This window comes from Ranitomeya imitator, chromosome 2, assembly GCF_032444005.1.
Source record: "Ranitomeya imitator isolate aRanImi1 chromosome 2, aRanImi1.pri, whole genome shotgun sequence".
NCBI classification, from domain to species: Eukaryota; Metazoa; Chordata; class Amphibia; order Anura; family Dendrobatidae; genus Ranitomeya; species Ranitomeya imitator.
Window position 1 is genome coordinate 267,981,946 of NC_091283.1, and position 10,888 is coordinate 267,992,833.

General features: G+C 46.5%; 1 protein-coding gene across 1 annotated transcript; it reads left to right on the forward strand.

The window, feature by feature from the left end:
- Positions 1 to 7,802: 7,802 nt before the first annotated feature.
- Positions 7,803 to 9,474, forward strand: LOC138663067 (E3 ubiquitin/ISG15 ligase TRIM25-like). The gene has a single exon (XM_069749131.1). The coding sequence runs from the start codon at positions 7,835 to 7,837 to the stop codon at positions 9,314 to 9,316; it is 1,482 nt and encodes a 493-aa protein (XP_069605232.1). The 5' UTR covers positions 7,803 to 7,834; the 3' UTR covers positions 9,317 to 9,474.
- Positions 9,475 to 10,888: the final 1,414 nt, after the last annotated feature.

Here is a 10,888-nt window from a genome sequence, read left to right on the forward strand (position 1 = left end):
TACAATTCCTACATTTTCTATCAGATATTTTTGTTCAACCCTTCAAATTAAACGTTACAATCTGCACTTGAATTCTGTTGTAGAGGTTTCATTTCAAATCCAATGTGGTGGCATGCAGAGCCCAACTCGCGAAAATTGTGTCACTGTCCAAATATTTCTGGCCCTAACTGTATCTCCCTCTGTGACCCCCCCATAGACCAGCACACTGCTCTCCTGAAATACTCTGTGCTGCTGTCACCCTGCTCCCTCCTCCATATATCTCCCTCTGTGACCCCCCATAGACCAGCACACTGCTCTCCTGAAATACTCTGTGCTGCTGTCACTCTGCTTCCTCCACCATATATCTCCCTCTCTGACCCCCCATAGACCAGCACACTGCTCTCCTGAAATGCTCTGTGCTGCTGTCACCCTGCTCCCTCCACCATATATCTCCCTCTGTGACTCCCCATAGACCAGCACACTGCTCTCCTGAAATACTCTGTGCTGCTGTCACCCTGCTCCTCCCCCATATATCTCTCTCTGTGACCCCCATAGACCAGCACACTGCTCTCCTGAAATACTCTGTGCTGCTGTCACCCTGCTCCCCCCACCATATATCTCCCTCTGTGACCCCCCATAGACCAGCACACTGCTCTCCTGAAATACTCTGTGCTGCTGTCACCCTGCTCCTCTACCATATATCTCCCTCTGTGACCCCCCATAGACCAGCACACTGCTCTCCTGAAATACTCTGTGCTGCTGTCACCATGCTCCTCCCCCATATATCTCCCTCTGTGACCCCCATAGACCAGCACACTGCTCTCCTGAAATACTCTGTGCTGCTGTCACCCTGCTCCTCCACCATATATCTCCCTCTGTGACCCCCATAGACCAGCACACTGCTCTCCTTAAATACTCTGTGCTGCTGTCACCCTGCTCCTTCCACCATATATCTCCCTCTGTGACCCCCATAGACCAGCACACTGCTCTCCTGAAATACTCTGTGCTGCGGTCACCCTGCTCCTTCCACCATATATCTCACTCTTTTACCCCATAGACCAGCACACTGCTCTCCTGAAATACTCTGTGCTGCTGTCACCCTGCTCCTCCACCATATATCTCCCTCTGTGACCCCCATAGACCAGCACACTGCTCTCCTTAAATACTCTGTGCTGCTGTCACCCTGCTCCTTCCACCATATATCTCCCTCTGTGACCCCCATAGACCAGCACACTGCTCTCCTGAAATGCTCTGTGCTGCTGTCACCCTGCTCCCTCCACCATATATCTCCCTCTGTGACCCCATAGACCAGCACACTGCTCTCCTGAAATACTTTGTGCTGCTGTCACCCTGCTCCTTCCACCATATATCTCCCTCTGTGACCTCCATAGACCAGCACACTGCTCTCCTGAAATACTCTGTGCTGCTGTCACCATGCTCCTCCACCATATATCTCCCTCTGTGACCCCCCGTAGACCAGCACACTGCTCTCCTGAAATACTCTGTGCTGCTGTCACCATGCTCCTCCACCATATATCTCCCTCTGTGACCCCCCGTAGACCAGCACACTGCTCTCCTGAAATACTCTGTGCTGCTGTTACCCTGCTCCCTCCACCATATATCTCCCTCTGTGACCCCCCCATAGACCAGCACACTGCTCTCCTGAAATACTCTGTGCTGCTGTCACCCTGCTCCTCCACTATATATCTCCCTCTGTGACCCCCATAGACCAGCACACTGCTCTCCTGAAATACTCTGTGCTGCTGTCACTCTGCTTCCTCCACCATATATCTCCCTCTCTGACCCCCCATAGACCAGCACACTGCTCTCCTGAAATACTCTGTGCTGCTGTCACCCTGCTCCTCCACTATATATCTCCCTCTGTGACCCCCATAGACCAGCACACTGCTCTCCTGAAATACTCTGTGCTGCTGTCACTCTGCTTCCTCCACCATATATCTCCCTCTCTGACCCCCCATAGACCAGCACACTGCTCTCCTGAAATACTCTGTGCTGCTGTCACCCTGCTCCTCCACTATATATCTCCCTCTGTGACCCCCATAGACCAGCACACTGCTCTCCTGAAATACTCTGTGCTGCTGTCACTCTGCTTCCTCCACCATATATCTCCCTCTCTGACCCCCCATAGACCAGCACACTGCTCTCCTGAAATACTCTGTGCTGCTGTCACTCTGCTTCCTCCACCATATATCTCCCTCTCTGACCCCCCATAGACCAGCACACTGCTCTCCTGAAATGCTCTGTGCTGCTGTCACCCTGCTCCTTCCACCATATATCTCCCTCTGTGACCCCCATAGACCAGCACACTGCTCTCCTGAAATACTCTGTGCTGCTGTCACCCTGCTCCTCCCCCATATATCTCTCTCTGTGACCCCCATAGACCAGCACACTGCTCTCCTGAAATACTCTGTGCTGCTGTCACCCTGCTCCCCCCACCATATATCTCCCTCTGTGACCCCCCCATAGACCAGCACACTGCTCTCCTGAAATACTCTGTGCTGCTGTCACCCTGCTCCTCCACTATATATCTCCCTCTGTGACCCCCATAGACCAGCACACTGCTCTCCTGAAATACTCTGTGCTGCTGTCACCCTGCTCCTCCACCATATATCTCCCTCTGTGACCCCCATAGACCAGCACACTGCTCTCCTGAAATACTCTGTGCTGCTGTCACCCTGCTCCTTCCACCGTATATCTCCGTCTGTGACCTCCATACACCAGCACACTGCTCTCCTGAAATACTCTGTGCTGCTGTCACCCTGCTCCCTCCACCATATATCTCCCTCTGTGACCCCCATAGACCAGCACACTGCTCTCCTGAAATACTCTGTGCTGCTGTCACCCTGCTCCCTCCACCATATATCTCCCTCTGTGACCCCTCATAGACGGGCACACTGCTCTCCTGAAATACTCTGTGCTGTTTCTTCAGCCTTCCCTTATTACATAAAGGAATCTATAAATCATTTTATATTTTGATCTAAGAATAAAAAGTTTCAGTTTTAATCTGACATTTGATGGTGGATAAAACGTCAGCGAGAACCCGACCTGCGCGGCTCCAGTCTGTACTCGCACCTCTGTGCTCTGTGATTGACGCGTCTCATCTGCTCCGATTTTCACGGAACTGTCTGTTTTTTCTCTATTTTTTTTTTAATTGACAGCTCGCCATCGCTTACGTCTTCGTCCTCTTTCGTTATTCGCTGTTTTCTTTATCCTGACAGAGGAATGTCACAGATCAGACGTCCGATCTCCTGAGAAATATATTTATGAGATAGAAAGATCCAGAAATAAATTACATCAGGCAGGATTAGAGCAGCTGTGACTTCAGAGCTTCCACGGACGACCACCCTCACCTGTGGCACGCACACACAGAGAAGGTAACGACAAGTGTAGGAAGATGACAGTCCACACAAGGCCAGTTGACCTGAGGATCACAACCTGGCTTCTCCAAACATCTCCATGGAGCCAGGTGACCGTTGGGTCCAAATCCTACCCCAAATGTAGCCATGAGATCAGTGATGGTCAATGGAGCAGATATGTATTCTTCCAGCTGTGGCCATGGTTCCCTAAGCTGGCATCCTGTAGAATGTCAAATCTGTGTCCTGTAAAGAGTCTCTGGTTCTTTGGATCTCTGAATGTCTTAGTTGAATATCTGTCGGATGTTACAGAAGCATATATCCTCTTTTTATAGTTAACTGTCATTCAAGCCAGATCAAGAGGAAGATGCGATGAGATTAATTCACATTGTTTGACTTTTTAATCAATTTGAATAGTTTTTCCTCCTCTGTTTCGCCAGTCAACAAACTGGGTGGCCTGGACAATGTGTAATCAACATATCAGCAAATATCATTGTTCAATTACCCTGCATCTCAGTCATCCAGGATAACATCATAACATGTTGCATCAAATGTCAACTTACAAGTCAATATTACAGGCTTATACGAACAGAAATCTGTGTTTTCTTGACTAACCAGAAAGACATAAATTCAATATCCTACATATAACTAACAGTCTATTCCTCCTGGATTACTGAAAATAGTCATCTGGCTAACTAAGGTAAAATGCTGTATCCTCACACTGTGCGTCTCCATTATATGTCATAAACTTTTGAGGAACAATCAGTGAGCGCAAATCTACAGAGGAAACCAGGAATAGAGGATTATTTTTATTATCGATCAACAACTATGTTCTCAATCAACCCAAAAGACTCATGAATATCAAAGCTTTATATTTTTGGAAGTTGGAGTGGTTTTTTTTTTAGATTTTGCTATCTTAGGAGGATATCTGTTTGTGCAGGTAACTATTACTGTGCAGAATTATTAGGCAACTTAATAAAAACCAAATGTATTCCCATCTCACTTGTTTATTTTCACCAGGTAAACCAATATCACTGCACAAAATTTAGAAATCAACATTTCTGACATGCAAAAACAAAACCCCCCAAAATGAGTGACCAATATAGCCCCCGTTCTTTATGAAGACACTCAGCAGCCTCCAACCATAGATTCTGTCCGTTGCTTCATCTGTTTACGACCAACAATGCATACAGCGGCCGCCACAGCCTCCCAGACACTGTTCCGAGAGGTGGACTGTTTCCCCTCCCTGTAGAGCTCACATTTTATAAGGGACCACAGGTTCTCTATGGGGTTCAGATCAGGTGAACAAGGGGGCCATGTCATTATTTGTTCTTCTTTGAGACCTTTACTGGCCAGCCACGCTGTGGAGTAGTTGGAGGCATCTGATGGAGCATTGTCCTACATGAAAATCATGTTTTTCTTGAACGATACCAACTTCTTCCTGTACCACTGCTTGAAGAAGTTATCTTCCAGAAACTGGCAGTAGGTCTAGGAGTTGAGCTTCACTCCATCCTCAACCTGAAAAGGTCCCACAAGTTCATCTTTGATGATACCAGCCCATACCAGTCCCCCACCTCCACCTTGCTGGCGTCTGAGTCGGAGTGGAGCTCTCTGCCCTCTACTGATCCAGCCTCTGGCCCATCCATCTGGCCCATCAAGAGTCACTCTCATTTCATCAGTCCATAAAACCTTTGAAAAGTCAGTCTTAAGATATTTCTTGGCCCAGTCTTGACGTTTTATCTCACGTTTCTTGTTCAGAGGTGGTCGTTTTTCAGCCTTCCTTACCTTGGCCATGTCCCTGAGTATCGCACACCTTGTGCTTTTTGTTATTCCAGTAACGTTGCAGCTCTGAAATCTGGCAAAACTGGTGGCAAATGGCATCTTGGCAGCTTCGCGCATGATTTTCCTCAATTCATGGGCAGTTATTTTGCGCCTTTTTGCCCAACACGCTTCTTGCGACCCTGTTGGCTATTTGCCATGAAACTCTTGATTGTTCGGTGATCACGCTTCAAAAGTTTGTCAATTTCCAGACTGCTGCATCCCTCTGCAAGACATCTCACAATTTTGGACTTTTCAGTGCCCGTCAAATCTCTCTTCTGACCCATTTTGCCAAAGGAAAGGAAGTTGCCTAATAATTAACCCTCCGTCAGGGGCAACTGATCTGACAGGCGCAGCTCACTTCGTTTCATTTCTCTATTTTCAGTGGTTTGTCTGGGAAACACCATCCTCCCAGGACCTTCATAACTTGTGGCGGTGTGAAACCTGGGAAGCCTCTTGTGCTGCAGGAGATCAGATATCAGTGTTTTGGCTTCTCAGGCTCATTGCCCCTGAATGCGTCACACCTTTGACGGTTAGAATTTGCTGTTTTTATTCATCCCAATTGTTTTTGTAGCTTGTTTTATGAATAGCTAGTAGTAAGTTTGTGGATTTGTCATAGAAGGTTTTGTTAGAAGTAAGAGTGTGCTTCTCAGGCACATTGCGCCCTGACACATATTCTCTCTCTTGCTTCGGCTTTTCTTCTGAAATGGCGAGGAGAATATTTGACTTGTCCAATGCCCTTCATGTTGAGCAAGTGCAAAATCTACTGCTTGATGATGAGACGGACCCCTTACAGCTAGAAGATTTAGGGGAAGAAGATGATGTGGAAGAAAGTCCAGATGTGTCTGATACAGATCAAGATGGAGAGAGTGAGGAGGATGCTCAAGACATAGAAACATATTGCTTTTCTGGTTATTAAACATTTTTTTTTACACCTGATTATGTGTATTCTCATTTATTACATTCCCTATTAAGGTAACTGATCACTTTTAGAGCATTGAAATTTAAAAAAAAGGAAAATATAGCCAATTTTCTAGCCTGTGCCGGACAGGCGCAATGCCCCTAAACTCGTTATGAAACATATTGCCCCTGATGGAGGGTTAAGCACACCTTATATAGGGTTCTGATGTCATTAGACAACACCCCTCCTCATTACAGAGATGCACATCACCTGATTTACTTAATTGGTAGTTGGCTCTCAAGCCTGAACAGCTTGGAGTAGGAAAACATGTATGAAAAGTATCATGTGATCAAAATACAACTTGCCTAATAATTCTGCACACAGTGTAATTCTACCGTGTGATACTGACTGCTGAGCCGTGTATCTAATCCTCTCCTGTGTGATACTGACTGCTGAGCCGTGTATCTAATCCTATCCAGTGTGATACTGACTGCTGAGCCGTGTATCTAATCCTCTCCTGTGTGATACTGACTGCTGAGCCGTGTATCTAATCCTCTCCTGTGTGATACTGACTGCTGAGCCGTGTATCTAATCCTATCCAGTGTGATACTGACTGCTGAGCCGTGTATCTAATCCTCTCCTGTGTGATACTGACTGCTCAGCCGTGTATCTAATCCTATCCTGTGTGATACTGACTGCTGAGCCGTGTATCTAATCATATCCAGTGTGATACTGACTGCTGAGCCGTGTATCTAATCCTATCCTGTGTGATACTGATTGCTGAGCCGTGTATCTAATCATATCCTGTGTGATACTGACTGCCGAGCCGTGTATCTAATCCTCTCCTGTGTGATACTGACTGCTGAGCTGTGTATCTAATCCTATCCTGTGTGATACTGACTGCTGAGCTGTGTATCTAATCCTCTCCTGTGTGATACTGACAGCTGAGCCGTGTATCTAATCCTATCCTGTGTGATACTGACTGCTGAGCTGTGTATCTAATCCTATCCTGTGTGATATTGACTGCTGAGCCGTGTATCTAATCCTATCCTGTGTGATACTGACTGCTGAGCCGTGTATCTAATCCTATACTGTGTGATACTGACTGCTGAGCCGTGTATCTAACCCTCTCCTGTGTCAGAGTGCTAAGCTGTATCTAATCCTATCCTGTGTGATATTGTTTGCTAAGCTGTATCTAATCCTCTCCTGTTTGATACTGAGTGCTGAGCTGTATATCTAATTCTCTCTTGTGTGATACTGTCTGCTGAGCAGTGTATCTAATTCTCTCTTGTGTGATACTGTCTGCTGAACTGTGTATCTAATCCTATCCTGTGTGATACTGAGTACTGAGCTGTGTATCTTATCCTCTCCTGTGTGATACTGACTGCTGAGCCGTGTATCTAATCCTCTCCTGTGTGATACTGACTGCTGAGCCGTGTATCTAATCCTATCCAGTGTGATACTGACTGCTGAGCCGTGTATCTAATCCTCTCTTGTGTGATACTGACTGCTGAGCCGTGTATCTAATCCTCTCTTGTGTGATACTGACTGCTGAGCCGTGTTCCCAGTAATGGCTGATAACAGGGAGTAATAGATTGCAGTCACCCGTCCTACAGCCTCTCCCTTGAGTACTAGGCGGACTTAAAGGGCCGTCGCAGGGTGTGCCCATCCCTTGGGCTGTATTGTGACCCTGCTGACGTGACCCACTTCCTCCTCGGCTGTTGGCAAGACTTTCAGCTTCCCTCCCGCCTCCTCTGCAGTGATGGCGTCTGCTGATCTCCGGGAGGAGCTGAAATGTCCCATCTGCCTGGAGATCTTCAGGGATCCGGTGAACCTGACGTGTGGGCACAACTACTGCCGGGTCTGTATTGACCGCATGCTGGATACCCAGGTGGGCACTGGACCCTACAACTGCCCTGAGTGCAGGACCATCTTCCCGGCACGGCCTGAGCTACAGAGGAACATCGCCCTGTGTAACATCGTCACAATCTTCTCCTCTGCAAACCCCGAGCACAGCGGAAGCGACGTCCACTGTTCCTACTGTCTGTACTCTGCCGTTCCCGCCGTTCAGTCCTGTCTACACTGTGAAGCTTCTCTGTGCAGCAACCACCTGAGAGTCCACAGAAGTTCAGCAGAACACATCCTGACCAAGGCCACCCAAACCCCAGAGAAGAAGAAGTGCTCTGTCCACAAGGAAATCCTGAAGTATCACTGCATGGTAGATGACTCTTGTATCTGTGTCACCTGTTGTTTGGCTGGAGAACATCATGGACATCAGGTGGAGCTCCTGGAGGAAGCCTGTGAGAAGAAGAAGGAGACATTTAGAACTTTTGTGAGAAAACTCTCCTCCAAACGAGACAAGATTGAGAAGAAGATCCAAGATCTAGAAAATCGTAGACCAAAAAAACCCGGGAACGAAGAGGACACCGTCCTATTTCCAGACCTAAGAGGTGAGAAGGTTTTATACACAGTCTCCAGCCTGATCCAACTCTATCAGATCAAGAAGGAGAAGGTGACCAAAATAATTTGTCGTCTTGAAGAACTCTTCAACTCTTCCGACCCAGTTACCGTCTTACGTGAGAAGGATATGGAGCTTAAGGGCTTTTTGGATGGAGAAGAAGACCAGGAACTGAACGGATGTGGCCAAAAACTTCACGACAATGTTGGTGACCAAATCTCAAGATCTAAAGACCTTCTGGAGCTAGTTCTAGATATAAGTACGGCTGCCAATAACATACTGGTGTCAGATGACCTAAGAACCATGTACTGGTCTGCTGTTTACCAAAATCGTTCCGAAACACCAAAGAGGTTCCAGTATAATCAGATCTTAAGTAGCCAAGTCTTCTCCTCAGGTCAACACTATTGGGAAGTGGAGACCAGTGAAACGGGAGACTGGAGACTGGGTGTGGCCTACAGCAGAATGGAGAGAATAGGGGATCAGTCTTACTTTGGAGACAACGACAAGTCTTGGTGTCTTCGTAGGTTGTACAAAAACCAATATTCGGTCATGCATGACAACATGGTGACCACCTGCCCTCACGCCTTCTCCTGTAATAGATTCCGTATATTTCTGAACTTTGACGCCGGACAGTTGTCCTTTTTTGAGTTGAGTAACCCCATTAGACACCTGCACACTGTCACGGCCACCTTCACCGAACCCGTCCATGCAGCTTTTGGGATTGGGTACTGGTTGTGTGGAGAACACTGCTGCCTGAAGATCCTTCACCAGGGGTCCCTCTTATAATATTTCGCACTTGTGTGTGTGGGGGGGGGAGGTAATTGATGGACATAGTTACATAGTTTGTAAGCTTGCGAGCAGGGCCCTCACTCCTCCTGGTATCTGTTTTGAACTGTATTTCTGTTATGCTGTAATGTCTATTGTCTGCACAAGTCCCCTCTATAATTTGTAAAGCGCTGCGGAATATGTTGGCGCTATATAAATAAAATTATTATTATTATTATTATTATATTATTATGGACGTTGTATAAAAGACCATATTTTATGCAGATGGAACTTCTCAGTGGAGAGCACAAAGGACCAATTTACTTAGAATAGGCCATCAATACTAGATCGGTGGAGGTCCAACTTTCAGGACTGCACCTATCAACACAATGAAGAGGTGGTGGAGCTCCTTGGTGATCCTACTGATTACCAACCCCTCACAAACACTCCCACCAATCAAATATTGATGACCTTTCCTTCAATATTAAAGTTATGGAAAATTCATCCGAGGAGCCAACAGACCTTACATGACAAGTCCCCAATTACCACCATTAGTATCGGTGGCATAGAGACAACTAAGGAGGATGTATTCCCATATTTGATTCCTCTTGCTCCTCTGTGTTTTCCTAGGTTTCTTTTTTAATGGTTCCAGATATAAGGGCCTTCTTTTTGTTTAGTGCAAATTTTTATGTGCTTTACAAATGGGGAATTGTGAAATGTTCCTCAGGGGTGGGTCTTTAGGTTCCTCAGGGGTGGGTCTTTAGGATTTTCTGCATAATTATCCAGTGAGCCACACACCCCTTTTAAAGACCATTAAACTTAGCACTAAACAAAAAGTCCCATAACTCTGGAACCGTATGGCGGATTAATGAAAAACAAAATATGGAATTTTAAGAGAAGCGACAGGAATAAAAGAGGAGCAAAAAAAAGGACACCTCAGAACTGGTGACATAACCCCTTTAAGTCTGGACTCCAATTCTGTCTGGGAATTTTTGGGTGAAAAATTGGGATGGTCCTGGCAAATGTAGAACAACTGTCTTTACATCTACAGAAGTCAGACACTTGACACCCTCTGCTCATAATGATGTCTTCCGAGATAAGCGGGGGAGGGACCGGTCTGGCTGGAGCTCCCACTTAAAGGAAAAGTGCACCAAAATTTAAAAGTTCTTATACTTTGATCTAAAATAGCGACGAATTGCATAAAAATGAAAATGACACTAAAGGCAGAATCTGGGCACCCCTCAACGCCCCATCGGGTCCTCTCTTTGGCCAGGCCTGATGTATAACTGCCCTGTTTTCTCTCCTATGTCTGTATATGTAATAAAACAGCGCCACCTGGTGTTTGGCCGTTGTTACAGCATTACATTCAAATTCAGGTGATGCTGGCACCTAATAAAGGCTGAATAAGTAACGTGGACACACTGTGCTGTTATACCGCTACTATGGCGCGGCGTTATATCACACAAGCTCCTGATTGACAGCTGGGGACATCAAGATGAATCCAGCGCATCCTTCTTCATTTCACATCCTTACTGTGTGACACCTCATTCATGGAAGGCGGCCAACCGCTCCTGGAGGAAGACGATAATTAAT